The sequence below is a fragment of the Podarcis tiliguerta genome (assembly GCF_965153285.1).
Source record: "Podarcis tiliguerta genome assembly, chromosome: 3".
Classification (NCBI taxonomy): domain Eukaryota; kingdom Metazoa; phylum Chordata; class Lepidosauria; order Squamata; family Lacertidae; genus Podarcis; species Podarcis tiliguerta.
In genome coordinates, this window is record NC_139536.1 from 13788252 (window position 1) to 13811907 (window position 23656).

The window sequence follows — 23656 nt, forward strand, 5'->3', positions numbered from 1 at the left end:
CTTGCACTGAGTGTGGAGAGGTTAACCATCCTTCCAAGACACTCCCACTGTTGAAATTATTTCTTGACCACCCACAGCTGCTTTTAGTTATGGGGATACACATTTTGCAATCAGTTTTTAACCCAGCCACCCAGGCTATCAGCAGGTTTAATGGAAAGAATTTATTATTATTATTATTATTATTATTATTGTTGTTGTTGTTGTTAGGGAACGCATTGAAAGAAAGGACCATTGTTTCCTTTAGTGTCACATCCCATTCAGTTTGGACTTTCCCACTCCCTTCTTTCTACTTTAACCCATCTTCAGATCTCTTTTGTGTAGATTATAAACTAATTCAGATTGTAAACTGTAAACTACTTGGTGGACAAGTCTGTGTTTTTTGCCTGTCATTGTAAACCACCAGGTACTTTGACAAAGACGTTAACAGCAATCATTATTAATATACTTCTTAGCGACTCCGCGTTTTGAGGATATACAACCCCGTTTTGCATATTGTAAAAGAGAGTGAGCTCCTTTTATAGGACGCCTTGTTTTTCAATGGCTGCACATCACCACATCTGCTGCATCCCTCCACTACATTTAACGCTGGTCCAGGGAGCCCTTAATCTGGTATGGATGTCAGCTGAAATCCCTCTCAATGTTACAGGCTACAGCTGCCCTAATCCTCTAGCAGATGGTAAACGTTTGTGCTGCCATGAAGGAGCTTCTGAAAATACTGAGGCTCAGGCTTAAAGCTGTCTTCCGTGGGGTCCAATTTACACTGATACAAAGACCCTGCCATCAATAAACGGAAAGCACTGATTTGTCCAACCATTGCTGTTGTTTTACCTGGGAGTGGTTCATGTACACAGTTATATTTTTTTAGTGACAGTTACTATGCAATTGTGTTTTGGACTGGGTAATAATATCTGTTAGTTGACATGCAATGACTGTTAAAATTTGACAATATTTGATGGCAGTCTTCCAGTTTATCGTCCCCCCCCCCCCCCGTTAGACCCAGCCAAAATAAAATATGACCAAGAGATGCCAACATGTTGAAATGACCTGAAATATGACATAATAAAATGTCACACCCAAGATGTTCGATTCAAAAATAACCCACATCAAAATATGAAATATGGAAATTCAAATTGGCAATTTTTTTTCAAAGTAAAAATGTGCTGCGTTTGAGGGAATACTGTGGGCCACTATCATGGTTTGATGCAGGCTAGCAGCTCTCAGAAACTTTGGCAATGGAGAGGAATAACACACTAGTCCTCATTGATGCATTGGGGCTGGAGTGCACCATGCAACAATTTTCTGCAAAATAATAGCACATAAAGCCATGAGTAAAAATGCAACTTTTGTATTTCTTGCAAAGGGAAATTACGTTTCTTTTGTAAAAATAATTTCCTCTTGCTGATGTTAGGAAAGCAAAATATGTTTTTTGTGTGTGTGAATTGTATTTATTTTAGATCCACTGATTCAGAGTTATTTCCCCCCTCTCCTCTCTGTCTCTGTCTCCCTCTCCCCATCTTTCTCCTTATTTAGGAAAAGAAGAATACATCGCGACGTTCAAAGGGTCAGAGTATTTCTGCTACGACTTGTCCCAGAATCCTATCCAGAGCAGCAGTGACGAAATAACTCTGTCCTTTAAAACCCTTCAGAGGAATGGACTGATGCTTCACACTGGAAAATCGGCCGATTATGTCAACCTTGCCCTGAAAAACGGAGCGGTCTCCTTGGTTATTAATTTGGGCTCAGGGGCCTTTGAAGCGCTAGTGGAACCTGTGAATGGGAAATTTAATGACAATGCCTGGCATGATGTCAAAGTAACCAGAAATCTGCGTCAGGTAACAGTAGAATGGATACAGCAATAACTGACTTTGCTTTTGCCACAGCTAAGTGTTTGGTGATCTTGCAGTTAATACAACATGCCATTGAGTGTTTAGCTGACCTCTGAAATGTAGATTTCAACGTGTTACCAAGAGATGGGTCAATTAAACCACACATGAGCACAGGCACACCTAGAAAGTCATTGCGGGCCAGGGTTGTTTCAACAATTGTAGAATTGTGCATGTGTGTAAACATATGTGTATTAAATACACATATGCATTTAAAGGAGATGATTAAAGTGTGAAATATTATTGCTATAATGGGAGACCAATTCAGTCTCTCTCTCTTTTTAAGGGAACTGTTTCATATTTGTAATTAACCAGGCAACATATCTTTCTGTTGACGAAACATAACTCCTTATGATAAAATTGTTGTGGTCCATGAATTAATACAATAAAACCATAGCGGAAATGTTTATGTGGGAAATAAATTATAATGCATAATAAGACAAATAATAGACAATTCATAATACTTAATAGATCCAAATATCTAACACTAATCACCTCACTTGCACAGCTGTGTGTTAGGGTCTGATGAAAATAGGGTTGTTTCCAGCTAATCGATGGGAATGTTCTCCAGGATATACATGTTTTATTGCACACCAGGCATTACATTTGGTGGGAGGCCTATGGCATGTATCTAGGTGCAGTTCTCTTCCCAGGAACCTAGCTTGCAAACTGCTCATGAGTTCTACAGACTTCTTCCATTATCCAGATAATCCTCACTCATCTTTGGGAGCTTCTTCTGTCATGCTATTTATTATATTCTCATTTATTGTGATGCACCGGTTGTTCATGGGTGCAGAAGCATTGGCCTTTACATGGGATTTCTCCAGCCAAATGGATTTCACACTCATTTGGGTGGTGGAACTAAATTTGCAGCTACAAAGTGTGACCGTTTGTTGGGAATGTGGAGGTAGTGATATCCTACTGAGTGTGGTTGGTAGTGCAATATTGATGGGTTTATGCACAAGAAATGCTGCATATGTCTCACACAGAAGATAATTGCATATAAACAGCATTTTAAAATGTATATCAATGCTTTATGCCCTACGATTGCAGCTGTACACATAAGTTATTGGTACGCAATAAGTTATTGTACACCACTTAAAAGATTTCTAAAACATTAAGCAGTTTATAAATGCTTTTAAATACATAAATGAGTAAAAAAAATCCACTGAAATCAATGGAAATTTAACGAAAAGATTGCATCTTAGAGCGTTTGTTCTGAAACAATATATCTGACTTGCTTTCCAGACAACTTCAGCTTGAGTTATGACTCAGAAATTCTTGGCAACCCTGTCGTTACTTTATCCACTTTCAAAGCAGCTGGCTGGATGTTTTGCTCTTATTTTATTGAAGGAAATTTTCAGATTAAATATAGCGAGTTGCTAAAAGGGCATCCAGTGAATCTATAAGGCTGAGATTGGAATATAAACATGCCTGGTATCCATTTGATAATCCTTTTGGATGTTGGTATACTACAGTAACTATGCTACAGGGTTTGGTTATAGATATTGGTATCTCTATTTTTGTCATGAAGCTTTTTGGGTGCCTGTAGGCAAATCACTGCCTTTTTAGGCTTAATTAGACTTCCCTTTATATGCACCTCATTCAATATGGTCACTACCACTTCAATAATGTTCATAGACCTATGTAAAGACCTTTGCTCACATAGTGATTGGACAATGCTTGTGTGATATGCTAAATAGGCTGTCAGAAGAATCATGTGGCCAGAAGTTTCATAAGGATTAAAATTATCATAAAGGAGGCAACAGTGATGTCACAGGGCAATATACAAGGGATCTTAACTAGGGTGGCTTTTAACATGATGGTAAAGCAGTGGGAAAGGAAGTACAATGATGTAAAAAGATGTTGGCTTGAGATGTACACGCTCCAGCTTCAGAAACAGTATATGACTTACGCAAAACCATTTTCAGACATTAAACTGGAAAGAAATATGGTAGGAGGAACCACAACTCGTTCAGGCTTCCTCTCCCCTGGTTTGATTGAAGTGCTATGAGCTTAAGAATGATAAAGTCATTCACATATTGTACAACTATAATCATAACAATGACCTGGTTCACAAGTTCCATTCAACCGTGGTTAAAAAATAAGCTGTGGTTTAATGCAAATGGTCTGCTGCTTGGTATTCCAAGCACTTCAATCCTCTCCTGCTCATGCTGTTGTTACTCTGGAGAGGAAACTAAGCAGAAACAGGATTCACATTACAGCAGGGCCAGCCCATTCATGTGGCAAGGTGAGGCGGCTGCCTTGGGAGGCAGGCTCCAATGGATCCAAATGTAGATCTTTATAGCCCTCCTGGTTCATGTTATAGATCTTCATTCACCCCTTTTTCCCTAGCGTGGAGGGGAGTTCTGTTTTGTGGTTTGCCTCAGGTGCCAAAATGTATTAGGCTGGTCCTACGTTGCATAAGAACTAACATTCATGGTTTGTTTCTCTCTAAACAAGCCACAGATGGAATCCAAGGTTCCTGGCTTACTACTCATGTCTTATTTGAAGAAAAATAAACTGGAAGCATTTCCTCCTCAGCACCACAAAGGCAGGAGTGGTGGACCAAATCTGATACTTTTGAGCAGCATGCAACACCACAGTTTATTTTAAACTGTGGTTTAAGGTGCTAAATGAACCAGGGCCAGTGAATAACAATATATCACCAGAATGATTTCATTTATGCCGCAAAATCTGGCATAGGGAGGGCACACACCACTGCTAATTTTGACGGAAATGGACATCAAATTAGTCAGCAAATGGCCCACTTTCTAGATTTGCCTTTGCTCATCCAAAACTGTTAAAAGAAACCAACATATAAAAAGCAACCAACATGGGGTGGGAGCTAGAAGTACCAGTTAGACATGTTCCGGCAGGTGCATGACCAGAGAGCTAGCTGCAGAAATCCATTCTACTCATTGTTATGTGTCAGGATATTTGCTTTGTTTCATTGCAGTAAACTGTGATCCTAAAGTCCATCAATATGACCGAAAGAAGTTTTGGAGTTGAAAAGAAGTCCTTGTGTGCTGAGTCAAAAAAAATTGAGTACTAGGGGATTCCTGCTGATTCGCTTGGGGGGGATTTGGGGGCCAGGAGAAGCAGTGGTCAGCTGATGAGCTTTAGGCATTCCACCCCCCCAAGAGTCATTTTGAATGTCTGTCAGAAACACTCAGTTGGAAGAGGACAAAAGGAATGTGGTCATTATGTCTGTTTCTGTCCAGTGGAGAGCTGAAATAAGTTATACAGTATATATATCTATATCGATCTCTATATATAAATATATTTGCAGGAAAAGACAACTGCTGTTACCTCTGTGGAGGCGTATCTGTTAGTCTGCTTTTTTATTTTTCCTTGTAAAATTATTTTGCCCTTTTTTCTGTGTTACTAACATGCTTAATAACTAACATGTCATTCATGGAATGTTTCATTCTACTAACCGTTACCTGAACCAAAATAATGTACTAACATTGGTAGTGACCATCATATTTTTTAAGTAAACGATCGTTATTCTGTTCACAAGTTTTTAATTTCCTTTCTCCCCCCTTCTCCACAAAGCACTCAGGCATTGGACACGCTATGGTAAACAAACTACATTGTTCGGTAGATATCATTCTAATTGTTTCTTATTTTGGGTTTGCCGTGTGTTTCCTTTCTTTCTTTTAACTGTAGACATCATTAACAAAAGAGGAACTGCGGTTGGTACTCTTCTGCTTACTTTTTTAACCTCCTCTTCATCTGTTGTTGACCTCCTATTTTCTTTTACTTTATCTGTTCCTGTCCAATTCTTTCTCTCTCCTCTCTCTCTCTTTTTTTGAACTCACACGTAGAGGGGCATCCTTAACATTTTGCATCAAAAGCTGTGGTTAACTAACAAGGGATTAAGCTGGCCTAGCGTGCCGCCAGCCTAGCTGGCGCTCTAACCATTCATAATGCATGGCATGCGGGCACGGACGAGAATGACGGAAGTGACACATCTACATACTGTTACTTCATCAACAAAGCCGTTTGGTTCTCTCCATTCCTTTCTCTTCCTTTCTTCTCCTTCTCTGATACTCGCTTTCCTGCATGCGCACATCAGAGTGTGCTGCTGCCACTTGGTCGTTCTTTGCTGGGTTCCCCTCACCCCTCTTCTTCCCTCCCTCTTGCTTTGGCATGGACTCTAGGCTCTTGCATGGACACGTCGCTGCTGTATATATGGTGCAAACAGTGATGGTGCTGCTGGCAATATTGCTTGTGCCTCTTTTTCTTTTGTTTTCTGTTTTTTCAAGGTGCACGTTCTTTTTATTAGTCGATGACAGACTTTACTGAACTTACTAATATGTAACACCAGCTAAACTAACCTAGGGAAGCATTCTACTAACACCATTTTTGTGTCTGCTAATCAACCTTTTTGAGTTGCGAATAGGGACTTGCTGACACTAGCTCAATAATAAGACAACTCTTTTAACTAGTTAGAGCACCTAGGGATAGAATCCAAGACTAAACCTCAAACAGACATGAAAATGGGCTCCGCCTTAGGTCTCAAAAAAATAATAATAACAATAATAAAAACAAATAAAAATATAAAAAAACGACAATAAAAAACCAGGCATATCCCAAGGACAGCAGTATGTAGGTCTGAGTATAGCGTGTCCTTTCCCTGTGCTTTGTTATCTAGGTGACAATATCAGTGGATGGAATTCTGACCACGACGGGCTACACACAAGAAGACTACACCATGTTGGGCTCCGATGACTTTTTCTATGTTGGAGGCAGTCCTAGCACAGCAGACTTGCCTGGGTCACCAGTCAGTAACAACTTCATGGGCTGTCTCAAAGAGGTAAATAACGTCACTGCCATAAATGACATTCCATCATGAGATTGGCAAAGGCCAGAGCCTCATAACCTCAATTTACCTGTGTGTGTCTATGTAACTGTTTCTTTAATCTGACACCTGAGTCCCCATTGCAAAGATGGTTGTGTGAGCCCACTACCTTAATACAAATTCCAACTTAAAGAAAAATCAAAAGACTGATTTACTGTACGACTGAATGTGTTGCATCTTGAAAATGCCTCTAAACCAGGCATCCCCAACCTTCGGCCCTCCAGATGTTTTGGACTACAATTCCCATCATCCCTGACCACTGGTCCTGTTAGCTAGGGATCATGGGAGTTGTAGGCCAAAACATCTGGAGGGTCGCAGGTTGGGGATGCCTGCTCTAAACGATATATTCTTTACTACCTCTACTATAAGAATGCAACATCAGGATTTGTCATTGCTGTTGTCTTGCGTATCTACTCTTCTTTGGGATTTCTGTGGGATTTCCGTCTTGCAAAATTGTATGCGTGGAATGAAGGGCGTTCTTATTGTGTGATGGCCCCAAGGCCTCATTCTCTTTGAGGTGGTCAGCCTGTGTCTGAGCTACTCCTTTTGAGAATGCAGGCAGGAGGCCTCAAGGTATTCAGTGAGTAGTCATTCAGAAAAAAAATGGTGTTTAGGTCAACTTTTTGATTGCTACAGTGCTATATTTTAATAATGATGCATTCACAATGTAGATTTGCCACTTTATTTTGTTTTAGACGGATTCTAGGACTGGGTGGATTGAAATGCTTAACTTAGAATACCCAGAGTTCCATCCCACCTCTTAATGGCTCGGGACTAGTTTACATGTGGAATTGCCTATCCCCCATATGTGCTCAGTCAGCTTTTTAATCTCTGGAATTGGCACTGTTACAGGTAGCACATAATTATCATTGATATTTTAGTGTGACAGAACCTACAGTTTGGGACTCCTTGTCTATTGATGCCAGGCAGTGCTTTCCCTGTACTCTCTGCAGTGCCTGCTTAAAACATTTTTGATTAGGCCACCCTATCCAGACACATAGGTGTTGGTGTGTTTTAATATCGTTTACCGAACATTTGTTGTTGTTTAGTCGTGTCTGACTTTTTGTGACCCCATGGACCAAAGCACGCCAGGCACTTCTGTCTTCCACTGCCTCCCACAGTTTGGTCAAACTCATGCTGGTAGCTTCGAGAACACTATCCAACCATCTCGTCCTCTGTCGTCCCCTTCTCCTTGTGCCCTCCATTTTCCCCAACATCAGGGTCTTTTCCAGGGAGTCTTCTCTTCTCATGAGGTGGCCAAAGTATTGGAGCCTCAGCTTCAGGATCTGTCCTTCCAGTGAGCACTCAGGGCTGATTTCCTTCAGAATGGATAGGTTTGATTTTCTTGCAGTCCATGGGACTCTCAAGAGTCTCCTCCAGCACCATAATTCCAAAGCATCAATTCTTTGAACAGTTTAGCTATCTTTAAATGTTTTCAGTGGTTTTCCACTGTTCTCGTTGATCATTTAAATATCTGTTGTAAGTCACTTAGAGGTTTTACTACAATTAAGTAGTATATAAAGTTTGTTAAACGATCCCATTCCAGCGATTCTTTAAAAGTGCAAGAGCTCGAATGGGTATACAGAGCTTTCCCGCTGACAGGTTTTCCTCCTAACCACCAACACATAGTTCCATGCTCACAAGCCATGTACATAGGGAACTGCCCCTCCCATCGAAGCAAATGCAAAAATATTCATGTATACATCAGATCCCTGGATCTGTGTTGAATCAGCTCAAAGGCATCATTCCTGCTACTGAGTGCTGGCCTAAGTGCTGGAGCCTATGGAGAAATCAGCAAGGCAGGTCAGGTTCAGGACCATGGATAGTTCCAAGGGAACAACTAGCTGCAGGTTGAGAGCACATTGAGAGGTGTTTGAAACCTCTGCCTCCAGACTGTTGTTGTTGTTTAGTCGTTTAGTTGTGTCCGACTCTTCGTGACCTCATGTACCAGAGCATGTCAGGCACTCCTCTCTTCCACTGCCTCCCGCAGTTTGGTCAAACTCATGCTGGTAGCTTCAAGAACAGTGTCCAACCATCTCGTCCTCTGTTGTCCCCTTCTCCTTGTGCCCTCCATCTTTCCCAACATCAGGGTCTTTTCCAGGGAGTCTTCTCTTCTCATGAGGTGGCCAAAGTATTGGAGCCTCAGCTTCAGGATCTGTCCTTCCAGTGAGCACTCAGGGCTGATTTCCTTCAGAATGGAGAGGTTTGATCTTCTTGCAGTCCATGGGACTCTCAAGAGTCTCCTCCAGCACCATAATTCAAAAGCATCAATTCTTCGGCAATCAGCCTTCTTGATGGTCCAGCTCTCACTTTCATACATCACTATTGGGAAAACCATAGCTTTAACTATACGGACCTTTGTTGGCAAGGTGATGTCTCTGCTTTTTACGATGCTGTCTACTTCGTAAAATTGAAATTTATAGAATTGGGAGGGACCCAAATGATCATCTGTTCCAACCCCCTGCAATGCAGGACTTCTTCTAGGCTTCAGCCCCTTGTGGGGTGCCTGAGATTCTTAAATAGCCAAACATCTGATCTGAAGAAAGGCACGCCTTCTTCATTCCATGTGTGGTGGGTGCCCTCCACCTTTGGACTGTGGGAAGCAGGAGGCTCCTCAGTAGAAGTCATAGAAACATGAAATTGTACAGTTCGAAGGGACCTCAAGAGTCATGTAATCCAACCCTCTGCAATGAAGGAATCTCAACTAAAGCATCCATGGCAGATGGTCATTGAGTCTCTGCTTGAAAACCTCCCATGAAGGAGAGAACACAAGTCAGCTCAGTTGCCGTGATCTCCTGTTCTTTAGCAGCCAGCTCAGAGCCCCGACCCTGACTTGCACATTGCTAACTCTTCTGAAAATGTACATTTGGAAAGGCCCATTCAGCTCTTAGTTCTGCCTCAGTACTGGCCAGGGGTTTTGGTCACCCTAGGGCTGCAGTTTGTTCTGGCTCAGGTTTATTCCAGGATCAATAGTGTTTTCCCTCTGCGGGCTTTAAAAATGGGTTTTTATTCTTAAATAGAGGGACCCTAGTTCAACCCAGCCACTGCTGTGTCTCTTTATTTAGCCATCAGGTCACAAATGTTGAGAGTAAGCAATTGGACTTGGAAAATATGGCCCCTGCAATGCTTGAATCAGCATTTAGAACAGTGCTACAAGATATCATGCAGCTTGGATCATTATTATTTTTTTAAGGTTAAACCCACCTGAATATCAGAAATTGGAGACAGTCAAGAGGGGAGTGCTCAGAGATATTAGGTTCAGCACCACTACCAAAGAAAAGCAGCTGTACCAGAAGGACCTTTTCTTTGAGTCAGCAAGGGAATATATATGGGCTGATTTAGGTCCAATTTAGAAATTTCCCTCCCCATCCCTATCAGACCTAGTTATGTTTATTCATCCTTCCCACAGTGGATTTTCAAACACAAGGATAACTTGCAGGCATATTCCCATTCTGTTTAATAATAATATGGGGCCTTAACAAGAAATAAAGAGGCGTTGTTGTGTCTGCAGAAACTCATTGCATTTGACAGCGTCTGTTGCATCTCAAAATATATATTTTTGTCCTTAGCAAAATGCATGTGAAACTTTATTGCCAGTGAAGGAAATCATTTTTTTTTCCATATTCCATATGGGGCAGGGTGGGAGTCAGTGCGCCCTATGGGAAAGTTTGGCATTCCTACAATTGTTAATGGTTTTGTGGACAATCAAGGATACAAACGCATTGTTGACAAATAATTTAGGGAAATATGTTATCTGAGCCAAAGTTGATGGGGAGGGGAAATCTTGTGAAAAACATCGCCAAATGTTTTATAACATCTGAAATTAAATGAAATGTGTTGTTTTTTTTAATTGGATGAGGAGCATGTAAATAAATAAAAAAGGGAGTTGTGCATAAAATTTCATTGCCCTATGAAACAGAGAAAGAGGGATAAATTGAGTAAATTAAACATAAGATTGGGTGAATGGATTGGATTGTAATCAACAAAGTCAACCCGTTTATGCAATGACTTTCACATGCACAATTGAACATCCCCTGCCTCTTCTCTCCCTGCATGCCAACATAGCCCTCCAAATATGCTCTGGAGGGCGGTGGAAACCCCTATAGAAGGCAGAGGTAGGGGCCGTTCCATTGTGGAAATAGAAGTCCTTGCATGAAGTGGGTGACTTTGCTGAATGCAACCCAGAGAGTGCTAGGCTTGAAGCTAGATCTAGGTTCTCAATTACTCTTTTTTGCAGTCTTTCCCCTAAACCAGGTATCCCCAAACTCGGCCCTCCAGATGTTTTGGGACTACAACTCCCATCATCTCTAGCTAACAGGACCAGTGGTCAGGGATGATGGGAATTGTAGTCCCAAAACATCTGGAGGGCCGAGTTTGGGCTTGCCTGCCCTAAACCTCAGTTTTACATCAGTAAAATGGGAATGATAGTGGCTCACCTCACAACGTTTATGTGAGAGTGAATACAAAAAACAATGCAAAGAGCTCTGCAGATTAGAATAAAAAATTAAATAAGTAGCAAAAGTGGCTTTTCAAAACAAATTCAGAACCTTTAGTGTTCTGAAAACCAACATATATTAAAAAGGCTTACCATCTGATTCATAGTCTGCTTATTTGGATTTATACTGATAGATCTCTAAGCTTAACCTCCAAATCGCTTTAGTTTTTCAGTGGGTTTTGAATCTGTATTTAATTCAATTCAATTGGGATGCATGATTTAAATTATAGATGAAAATAAGATTTCAGGCAGGATGTTTGAGCTATAACACACATGCTGAAATTATGATGCTCAGCCCACCAGTCATGTATTGAGGCTGTTCCAAGTGATTGAAAAGTCATTTGGTTTTTTTCAGCATAAAAATTGTAGGTTTTGTCAAGCCTCTGATGGGCTGCTGCATTTGCTGCTGCCTTGTGTTTGGCTTGATAGCTCACAGGTTGTGTGGAACTGGGCTGCAGCTTGTTATGTTAAAGAGATTGGTCAAATCTTGACTACAGGTTCCCTTGAGTAGCCCTTCTGCTGCATTGCCAAGAAAGCAGCATACATCAAGAAGTTGGCATCCATCTGTCTTCAAAGACAATGGAGTGTGCCTCAGAGGTGAGGCCAAACAACTGGAGAATCACAGAACTCACTGTGGCTGCAAAGACCACTAACTGCTGCCTCCCATGTTGCTTTTGTTACATTAGCAGCACCAAAGAAACCTCTCCAGAGTGCAAGCCTGGGCATTGTGTATGAAGGTCCTGGGCTGTCCAAGCAACAGGTGTTGATGTGGCCCAAAGGAAAGCAGAGCAATGCATTTGGCACCAGCTTGGCTGCAGGAATTGCTAGAAGGAGGCTTACAAGACACCACCCATCCATCTTAGGGGCTCCAGTCTCAATTGTGAGTCCCACAAGCCAACAAGATGGAATGTACAAAATAAGCAGAGATGGACAAATCGGTCTGCTTCTGTTCTGTGCCACAGGCCTGCAAATGTGGTAGGGAACTCGTTGCTTTGTATTCCCATACCTCAGTTAGGATTGATTCCTTCTAGTCCTTACAGCATTAGATAGGCTATTAGATAGCATGATGTAAGGATGTGCAGAGGATTCCTTAAGTTTTGGATCAGTTTTTCACTGAGGCACCTCTGCGGTCATGGGTGAAAAACGGAGCGAGAGGCTGCAGAAGCTAAATAGCATTCAGTTTCCCCTGTGAGCTTTTCTTCGATACAGTGGTGCCCCGCAAGACGAATGCCTCGCAAGACGGAAAACCCGCTAGACGAAAGGGTTTTCCATTTTGGAGGTGCTTCGCAGGATGAATTTCTCTATGGGCTTGCTTCGCAAGACGAAAATGTCTTGCGATTCCTGGGGGTTTTTTTTTCGCTCCCCACCCCCATTTTCTAAGGCACTAAGCTGCTAATAGCCTTTTAGCAGCTAATCCGCTAATCCCTTAAGCCTTTAATAGCCGCTAATAGCCGCTAAACCGCTAATAGCGCTAATCCGCTAATCCGCTAATCCGCTAATAGGGTTGCTTCGCAAGACGAAAAAACCGCTAGACAAAGAGACTCACGGAACGGATTCTTTTCGTCTTGCGAGGCACCACTGTATTATAATAAAAATGGCTTTTGGCAAGATGAAACCTGTAGAACCGAAGTCCTACTGAATTTAGTTTCACCTTCTTCATTCCCTTCCATCAAAGATAGGGATGAAAGATTTCCTTTCACAAATATTTATCCTGAACCTAAGTAACGACAACTGTCATCTCACTCCTCCTCTGTAACTCCTACAGTGATAAAAAGGAATGGAGGGCAATAATGTTGTTGTTGTTTTCATCTAGATACTTATGCCATCTACAATACCATATCGTTATGCACATCCCAGTCTCTGAGTGGTGGGGAATTTTGGGGTGTGGGGAGGGTCAGCACACATACATCGGTTTTGCTTTCCTTGAAATGAAGGGTACAGGAGACTTTGACACCCTTGTAATATATTATTATAATTCACACACATATATATATACACAGGATGAGCATAAAGTGGAAAGGTTCACAGCATTAACACTTCAGGTAATGTTGCCCCCTCACCCTTAGGTATCGAGCTGCCTAAGTATGTTAATTTTGCATTCAGCACAAAGAGCAAGTCATGACAAGACTCAGGTCTGCTCTTACACTCACTGGTAGCATCACCTCCCTTCAGGAGAGGGGTAGAAACTTGCTCCCTTTTAACCCCCCTTCCTAGAGCCTTAGTCACCCATACTCTTTAGTCCTGCAAAGAAACACTTAACACACATGGCTGGAACCATTAACTTGACAAAAGACTAGTTTGTCTGCCTTGACAGTCTCCTTTCATACAGAATCACATCTAACAGATTTTTTTTAAAAAATCACAGGCTAGGAGGCAGCCCCTAAGATGCCATCTAAGCTACCCCTCAATCCTATAACAGCATCAAAAATTCTCTCTCTGGGAGCTATAACTCAATAGAATGTCATTAAAATTCCGTAGAAAGATTATCCTTCTTTACCGATTTCTATCAGATGTTTTTTCCACTGTGGCGTAAAGAATTATTTATCTTCTAAATGTAATCTTGTAGTCTACGGTTATTTCTATCTCTGCACCCCAATTCTTGCTTTAAATGAATGCTGAGTTTGGCTTGCTTTCATCTGAGAAATCGTGACAGTTTTGTCTTCTGTAACACTGTTCTCTTCTGCTGATTCTTTTGAACTGTTCCGAACACCTGGACCAGCCTTGTTTTTCTCCCTTCCACCTTTCCAAATGAAAATACATCATTTCATTTTGATATCCCTGTCCTTGCTAACAAGGGTCAAATCTTGGGGGGTGAGGGAAATGACCAGTGAGACAATTTTCCAGTAGCATCACATCTGGAATGACAGATAATCATCCATGGCTTCTTTTAAAAGCCACATAAGAGAGTTTGTATGATTCATGTGTGGGGAGGGGGGGGCAGAGGGAGACCCCAGAGTGGGGAAAACACCACTCTGGAACTTAGCAACTTTATTTCACAACTTGAGCTCTCATTTCCAATCACTAGAAATTTAAATTTTTAAAGATCACCACTTGTCTGCTGTGTTTGCATCTGAGAAAGTCAGGGATGCATTATTCATTTTTTGCCTAGCTGGGTCCGCTCTGTGATGTGTGGTGATTAAAGATTTAGTGCTGTGGGAGTTATAGACCAGAGAGCTGCTTCCACCTGACGTTGCTCGTAGTGACTCATCCAAAGGTCAAACAAACTTTTCACTCAGTGCAGAGATCTCTGCACGAATCGGGAGCCCTCCCCATGAAGATCTAGAGAATAATAATGGAGCTATTTTGAAAAAAATCCACTACAGTGGTACCTCTGGATGTGAATAGGATCTGTTCCGGAGCCCTGTTCGCATCCTGAGTAGAATGCAACCTACGACTGCGCATTTGCACGTGAGCGGGCCGTGATTCGCTGCTTCTGCGCATGCGTGTGACGTCATTTTGAGCATCTGCGCATGCATGAGCGGCAAAACTCAGAAGTAACGCACTCCGTTACTTCCAGGTCGCTGCGGAGCATAACCTGAAAATGCTCAACCTGAAGACATTTAACCCGAGGTATGACTGTATAGGGGGGATGCGGGTGCCACTGTGGGTTAAACCACAGAGCCTAGGACTTGCCAATCAGAAGACCGGCAGTTCGAATCCCCGCGTCAGGGTGAGCTCCTGTTGCTCAGTCCCTGCTCCTGCCAACCTAGCAGTTCGAAGGCACGTCAAAGTGCAAGTAGATAAATAGGTACCGCTCCGGCAGGAAGGTAAACGGTGTTTCTGTGCGCTGCTCTGGTTCACCAGAAGCAGCTTAGTCATGCTGGCCACATGACCCGGAAGCTGTACGCCGGCTCCCTCGGCCAATAAAGCGAGATGAGCACCACAACCCCAGAGTCGGTCACGACTGGACCTAATGGTCAGGGGTCCCTTTCTCTTTATGACTGTATTGGGGTGCAGCAGGCTTGTGTGATGATCCCAGCCACCCTCCCCCATGATAAATATCATTGTTCAAAACTGCTTGGACTTTGTTCACTGTTGTTCAGATTGTTTTCCTAAGGGTGTGTCAGGTGTTAAATGTCTTGAATCAAGAGCTCTGGAAAGTGAGTCCTGTCTACTTGCTCCCTGTACTCATAGAGTTGCTGATCAGAAGAGGGAATTGGTTTCATCTGGGCCACTCATACCATAGGCCTGTGGTTTTCACCCTTGGGTGCCTTGAATAATGATCAGTGGTGCTGTGGGGTGGGGCAGTGGGAGGGGCGCATGTCTTTGGGGCAGGGAAGTAGCCCAGAGACAGGGGCGGAAGTTGTGGCTGCCCAGAGCATTCGCAAGGAAAGAGGAGAAGAGAGGAGGCTGAGGGAACACTCCAGAAGGGTGGGTGTTCGAAAAAGGGTGAGGGGCTGCCAGCTCTGCAGGCAAGGGGTGACATAACTGGGTTCCTGAGCCCCACAGAAGTGCTGCAGAAAGAATGTAGTTGGTCATAGAATCATAGAGTTGGAAGAGACCACAAGGGCCATCGAGTCCAACCCCCTGCCAAGCAGGAAACACCATCAGAGCACTCCTGACATATGGTTGTCAAGCCTCTGCTTAAAGACCTCCAAAGAAGGAGACTCCACCACACTCCTTGGCAGCAAATTTCACCCAGCAGCTGCATGTGGAAGAGCAGAGACGCAAACCCAGTTCCCCAGATTACGAGTCTACCGCTCTTAACCACTACACCACACTGGCTACTGCTACATTGGCTACCTGCCCATGTTTCTTGTTCGTTTATTTCTTTATTGTTGTTTAGTCGTGTCCGACTCTTCGTGACCCCATGGACCAGAGCATGCCAGGCATTCCTGTCTTCCACTGCCTCCCACAGCTTGGTCAACTCATGTTAGTAGCTTCGAGAACACTGTCCAACCATCTTGTTAAATTTATATACCACCTTATGCTTTCAAGGTGCTCAAAGTGCTGTACATGGTTCTCCTCCCCCCTGTTTTATTGTCACAACAGCCCTGTGAGGTTGGTTAGTTTAAGAGAAGGTGACTGGCTTGAAGTCACCCAGTGAGGTTCATGGCTGAGAGGAGATTTGAACCCCGGTATCCCAGGTCCAAGTTCAACACTCTAGTGAGCTATGGATCCCGAAAGGTTGAGAACCTCTGCCATAGGCCACAGTCCTCCTGGTCTGTTCTGCAGAATCCTATGGTCCCACAGCTGCTGCTCTCTTGCATCAGTCAGGGCAAAGTCAGTGTTGCTCTGTGAATCTACTTTAATTCAGCCTTCAGTCTTCCCTGTCCTGTTAGCTGCTAGGACTATATAATTTCTCAGCAGCATACACAAACACAGAGTTGTTGAATGTTCCACTTGAAAAACCTCAATGATGTGTTCCCGCATTAGATACAAGCAGCTTAGCTTTGCTGCTGCCCCGTTCCCTCCTGGTTCTCCACAACCACTTCTCTGAAGCCTAAATATAGCCTTATCAATATACTAGAATTCGGCAATGCTGTCATGGCTGTCATGTCTTCTTCCCCCTACCCACTCATCCAACTGAGAAATAAAAGGCCGAGAAGATTATATTAGAAATCAGGAGCCGCTTCCCATCTAATAACAAAAGTCCTCTGCACTGGTCGGCACAAGAAATATTGCACCACTACTAACTTTTGATCTACTAATGCACCAGGGAAGGGTGGAGGGGTTGACTTCTCCTTCCACGGACAGCTTAACTCATTAAAAAAAAAAAATTAGAGCTATTTTAGTAATGGACTACTGCAACACGCTCCACGTGGGGCTACCTTTGAAGGTGACCCGGAAACTGCAATTAATCCAGAATGCGGCAGCTAGACTGGTGACTGGGAGTGGCTGCCGGGACCACATAACACCGGTTCTGAAAGATCTGCATTGGCTCTCAGTATGTTTCCGAGCACAATTCAAAGTGCTGGTGCTGACCTTTAAAGCCCTAAACGGCCTCGGTCCAGTATACCTGAAGGAGCATCCCCATCCCCATCGTTAAGCCCGGGCACTGAGGTCCAGCGCCGAGGGCCTTCTAGCGTTTCCCTCATTGCGAGAAGTGAGGTTACAGGGAACCAGACAGAGGGCCTTTTTGGTAGTGGCCTCGCCCTTTCAGATGTGAAGGAAATAAGCAGCTATCCTATCTTTAAAAGACATCTCAAGGCAGCCCTGTTCAGGAAAGTTTTTAATATTTAACGCTGTACTGTTTTTAACACTTGATTGGGAGCCGCCCAGAGTGGCTGGGGAGACTCAGCCAGATGGGCGGGGTATAAATAAATAAATTATTATTATTATTATTATTATTATTATTAAGGTGCCCACTACTTATTTTTCTTCCTTGCACAGGCTGAGTTGGGTCAGGGGGCAGGCAGCAGGGGCTGAGAGAGAAAATGTCCTTCTTTTGGTGGGCAGTTGGATCCATCACTATGTGTTCTATTCAGGTTCTGACTTTATGATTCTCCAGTGTTTAGGAAAGGTCTGGGAGATAGCTAAGGCAAACCAAGGAAGATAGTGCCCCCTCCAGCTAATTCTGGATATTCTGTTGAACAACAGTTCAACAATTTCTATGTAGAAGTAGCACTGTCGAGTTTCTATTCTAGGGGCATTGCTTCAGATTTTAGTGGAGGGAGGGGAAAGACATCAGTGCATTGGACATTAATTGTAGTTGTGTCTAAACTGGATAAATCACCTGGATAAATGACACAGAGCTACAGGGAACCAGGCAGAGGGCCTTCTCGGTAGTGGCGCCCGCCCTGTGGAACGCCCTCCCATCAGATGTCAAAGCGATAAATAACTACCTGACATTTAGAAGACATCTTAAGGCAGCCCTGTTCAGGGAAGTTTTTAATCTGTGATATTTTACTGTATCTTTTGTTTCTATGGAAGCCGCCCAGAGTGGCTGGGGAAACCCAGCCAGATGGGCGGGGTACAAATAATAAATTATTATTATTATTATTATTATTATTATTATTATTATTATTATTACTACTACTATAAATATTATTATTAAATTCATTAGCTACCCTTCACTAGAAGGTGTCAGGGCAGGTTGCAACAGTTTAAATTTCACTATTAAAAAAATGTTTAGCACGTATAATTTGGGCAATGTGTAAGGAGAATGCCTCATGCTGCAAATCTGCCTAATTCACATTAATTGAAACCAGTGCTTTTTCGTGTGTGTGTGTGTGTGTGTGTGTTTAGGGGTACTCTCATTATCCTACTCATATTGAAATACTGCCCCACAATGAGGTCAAACTTAGATTCACAAAATGTTTAGGGGTATGCATCCCCCTGCTTCCCCCCAGAAAAAAGCACTGCTTGAAACAATGCCCAAGCAGAAATACAGCTATCCTTCAAAATTCTCACTTCTCCAAATTTTGAAACACACACACACACGTGTATATGGGGGGGGGGCTGTACATAAAATGCTTAAAAAAGTAAAAATAACACAGAAAAATGTTCTATCAGCGCAAGCATCCTTATCAGTGCCAGAATGTGATGGACCAGGATGTGCATTTGTGTTCCTGCCACTGGGCCAACAAACCACACCCACAATCAGATGCACATTCCAAGGATTAGATTTATATCAGTGGTTCCTTATCCAGGAAGTGAGGACATCTGTTTAAGGGGAAGGATGCCTAAATTGCATCCGTTTATTTGGATTGTAGAATCAGAGCACAGAACCAGTAAACAGGCCGGGAATGCTGCTGTTACTACTACTAATTATTATAATTATCATCATTTTTACGATCTGAAGTTCAGTTTGCCACAATTCTGCATCACAAAAATTTCATCAGCATTTTATTGCACATTTCTCCTAATAGGCTCATTTCCCCCAATATTTTTTGCCTAATGAACACAATTTTGCAACCCGTTTTTCCTAATGCAGTGTGTTTTATGTAAGTTGTTTTCACAAAAATGTGCACTTACTTATTTACACATTTGCAAGTCACACACAATAAAACAAAAAGGGAGAATGTGGTATATAAAACCGAAACCAACAAAGATATCCATATAAAGGTAATTAAAGTCATAATAATAATAATAATAATAATAATAATAATAATAATAATAAATATAATATAAAATAATAATAATAATAATAATAATAATAATAATAATAATAATAATAAATATAATAATAATAATAAATATAATAATAATATAATATAAATAATAATATAATAAAATAATAATAATAATAATAATAATAATAATAATAATAATACTGATCGGGTTAAAAAGAAAGAAGTCTGACAGTGGAATGGCCCCCTTCAGGAGATGGTGGACTCTCTTTCACTGTAGGTTTTTAAGAAGGGGTTGGGTGGCCATCTGTCATGGATACTTTAGCTGAGATTCCTGCATTACAGGGGGCTGGTCGAGATGACGCTCAGAATCTCTTCCAATACTACAATTCTATGATTTTATTAAAATTCATGTTGTAGAGGCCTGTCCAAGGAAAGAGATCTGAATGAAGGGAGTTGTGGCTTCCACTAAACCCCTATAGGCAGAGAGTTCCACAGGGCAGGCTTATCACACCAAAGGCTTGGTGCCTAGTGATGGTGAACTGAACCTCAGTACAGTGGTACCTCGGGTTACAGACACTTCAGGTTACAGACTCCGCTAACCTAGAAATAGTACCTCAGGTTAAGAACTTTGCTTCAGGATGAGAACAGAAATCGCACGGTGGCAGCAGTGGGAGGCCCCATTAGCTAAAGTGGTGCTTCAGGTTAAGAACAGTTTCAGGTTAAGAACAGACCTCCAGAACGAATTAAGTTCTTTACCCGAGGTACACTGTATTGCCCCATCAGAGGATCTCAGTGATCGAGGTGGAGCATAACCAAACAGACATGAGATTTTCACTCAACCCTAGTAGATGCGACTAAATGACTAAACAACAACATTATATATATATGTGTGTGTGTGTGTGTGTGTGTGTGTGTGTCCTCTTTTTTGCTCTTCCAAATATGGGAAGCCTACACAACTTGAGACCAGGTTACCTGAGGGGGATCCCCCTCCCAAAATCCTTGCCTTAGGTGGGGCTCTGCTGCGAGTACCACATGCCCCCAAGGTGTATTAAGTTTGTATGAGAAATCAGGATTTTATTGATGCAGCTGCATTCTCTGGAATCAGTTACCAGCTGAAAGGATACGGGTGCCTGGTGTCTTTATGTTTATGAGGCTACTGAAAATTTATTCTCTCTCTAAAAAAGAGGGCTTTCCCTGACGTGTGACCCAGTCATTTTTTGTTGTTGTTGTTTAGTCGTTTCCGACTCTTCGTGACCCCATGGACCAGAGCACGCCAGGCCCTCCTTTCTTCCACTGCCTCCCACAGTTTCGTCAAACTCATGCTGGTAGCTTCGAGAACACCGTCCAACCATCTCGTCCTCTGTCGTCCCCTTCTCCTTGTGCCCTCCATCTTTCCCAACATCAGGGTCTTTTCCAGGGAGTCTTCTCTTCTCATGAGGTGGCCAAATTATTGGAGCCTCAACTTCAGGATATGTCCTTCCAGTGAGCACTCAGGGCTGATTTCCTTAAGAATGGATAGGACTCTCAAGAATCTCCTCCAGCACCATAATTCAAAAGCATCAATTCTTCAGCGATCAGCCTTCTTGATGGTCCAGCTCTCACTTCCATAGAATATTAATTGCAGAAATAGTTTTTTTGTTTTTTAGAAGTTTTGCCTCCGATTGTTCACAAATCAGTAAATCAAATAATGAATAAATGAATTCACTGAAACGCTCTGGAACAAGCAATTGGGGGCTTTGCAGGAATTGCTGAGGACGAGGGGTCTGCCTTAATTGGCCAGTCCTCACTTATGCTTTTTGGTTCATCAGCGATATAAAGCAGCTTGCTTGAGGCAAAAATTCTGTTTAGACAGTAGCTAAATTGGTGTTGTTGCCTGGAATGTCTTCAACTTGTGCACTTATCTTGACAACAAATACAACTAACTAGCCCAAATGCAATGTCCTTATTAATAAGCTGAAGTGTCAATACCCTGGGAGTCAATTATTTCTGAACTGACTGCAGTATTCCGTATGTTTTATTTCCTGTTCTACTCTTCACTCATTTCAGCGTTAAATAGATGAGATACAGCACAATCCTCTGCATTCCTACTCAGAAGTAAGGCACGGTGTGTTTGTTCACTGGGCTTAACGCCCTAGCAAGAATGTTTAGATTGCAGCTGAGGAATTGGTTAAAATCTTCACCTGTATCCTAGTGAGTAGAGAAAAATATAGGAGAAAGCTCCACTTAATTACTGAATGATAATTTGTATGTGTGTGTGTGTTGAGGGGAGGGGAATATAGTAGCATTTTTCAAAATATGAGGAGATGCTATTTTTATTTTTATTTTGTCCTAGATCTCAGGGCAGTTCACAACAGCCTACTGCCCAAAAGACTGCAAGGAGGGAGGGTGTGTGTGTGTGTGTGTGTGTGTGTGAAATCAGCCCCCCCCCCCATGCACTTTTATTGTTGTAATGGTTTTAGGATTGAAATGGGCTCAAGTATTTTAAGTTTTGATTGCTCTGAGCTGCCTTGTGGGCCCCTTGACTAGGAAAGTAGAGTGTAAATGTCAATGGAAAACAACAACAACAACAACAACAACAACAACAACAACAACAACAACAATCAGTTAAAAAATAGAAATGAAATTCCCACGACTGATCTGCCTAGGAATTATGCTCGCTATGACTATTCTAGTGTGGGTCAAACATATCGATCGAGCGGATGTGTTTCCGGAGACTAGCACAGAAAGCTGATCAAGTCAGAGGGAAATTTTCCTCTGTATAGCAAGAAACTATACATAGAGGAACTTCGCAGAGCATTTGTTCCCTTCGATTTCATGAGATGTAAGCTAGTGCAATGCTGTTGAAGAACACTTCCCACATGTTCCTTGGGGCAGTGCAGCTGATCATGTCTCAATGACACACTTTTCTATGGAGGAGACTGAATGTTGCTCCACATTCATCTTAGAAGCCCCGAGTCATCTTTGCATATACACTTGTGTTCTTTTCCCCTTTGCTGTATAAACAGAATGGAGGCCTGCACCTCTAAGGCAAACAAGAAGGCACCTTCCTGTCTTCCTACTGCAAGGCCTGCCAAGAAACCCTTCTAACCTCCTCCTTCTTACCCTGGGTTGTCAGATCTATGCACTTCTGTAACATTATTGTGCTTGCTCCCAATTGTAGCACTTATGGTCTTTCTTTATTCCATGGGTAGGCAAGCTAAGGCCCGGGTGCCGGATCTGGCCCAATCGCTTTCTAAATCCGGCCCAGAGCCGGTCCAAGAATCAGCATGCTTTTACATAAGTAGACTGTGTCCTTTTATTTAAAATGCATCCCTGGGTTATTTGTGGGGCATAGGAATTCATTCATTCCCCCCCCCCCAAATATAGTCTGGCCCCCCACAAGGTCTGAGGGACCTTTTTTTAAAGGAAGACTTTACCATTGGCCCTCCAGACGTTGCTGCATCGCAACTCCCATCATCCCTGGCTACTGGCCATGCTTGCCGGGACTGATGAGAGCTGAAGTTCAGCATTATCTTGACAGCCAGTGGTTCCCCACCCATGCCTTATAGCAAGGGTGAGCAAACTATAGTCTATGGGCCACATCTAGCCCATGGGATCTTTTCCTTGGGCTCTTGAGGAACCTGCCAACTGATGTGGACCCTGATGACTTATCCTAACCATAGAGAGAACCTCTTTAAAAAGGGGCTAGTGAACCAAACACTGTAGAACAACAATCCTAGTCCAGCCCATGGAGCAATGGGGATGTAATGTCCTTAGATGCCTCCTAAGAGGATGGATTCCTCTTGGAGGCATGTGCTGCCTTCACCACTATTTCTGCCTCACCGGTGGATGCTGAAAAGTCCCCCCCCCCTTCTGCTTTACAAGGTTAGTTTCCATTTGTATGTGTGTTTGTTTTGTTATCACATCTTTTTCCAATGAGGCCAGACATGGCCTGAATCATGTCTCCCTCTCTCCCTCTTCAATTTTATATTGGAAACACTGAAAGCTTACAGTAACTTTTTTTTTAAGGGGGGGAATCTGCTTGTTTGATTGCAGTTGTACAAGTAAATATTTTAGAAGAGGAGCCGTGATCATGCAGGCAGTGTAGTTCCTTGGGGTGCCCCCCCAAGACATTTTGCTGCCTGAAGCGAAGGACAATATGTTGCTCCCTTGCCATACTGCACAAAGGAGCTGGACTGACAGCTGGATCTTGTTTAGAAACTGGGAACAGGGCAGCAGCCTCCACGAACCCTGAGCGTTCTAGGCTGGTTTAGTAGCTGCAGAGCAGGTCATGTAGCTCTATCTTCCAGCAGAGGCAAAGCACTGAGGGGTTCTGCTACCCCAAACCTCCTGTATTCCCTGCCCAATTCAGTCACCTCACTTTACCCAATGATAGGACCGGCCCTGCAAGTTCCAC

The 23656-nt window shown here is 42.7% G+C and overlaps 1 protein-coding gene across 48 annotated transcripts in view; it reads left to right on the forward strand.

The window, feature by feature from the left end:
* Nucleotides 1-23656, forward strand: part of NRXN1 (neurexin 1) — a 977330-nt gene that overhangs the window by 348038 nt on the left and 605636 nt on the right. For 24 of the 48 annotated variants that reach the window (XM_083432431.1, XM_083432434.1, XM_083432463.1 and 21 more), the window contains 2 exons: nt 1531-1832; nt 6544-6705. In XM_083432431.1, the coding sequence (XP_083288557.1) occupies nt 1531-1832; nt 6544-6705 (464 nt within the window). Of the gene's footprint in view, nt 1-1530; nt 1833-5441; nt 5487-6543; nt 6706-23656 lie in introns of all 48 variants that reach the window. The other 24 variants (XM_083432438.1, XM_083432439.1, XM_083432444.1 and 21 more) reach the window with 2 other exon arrangements.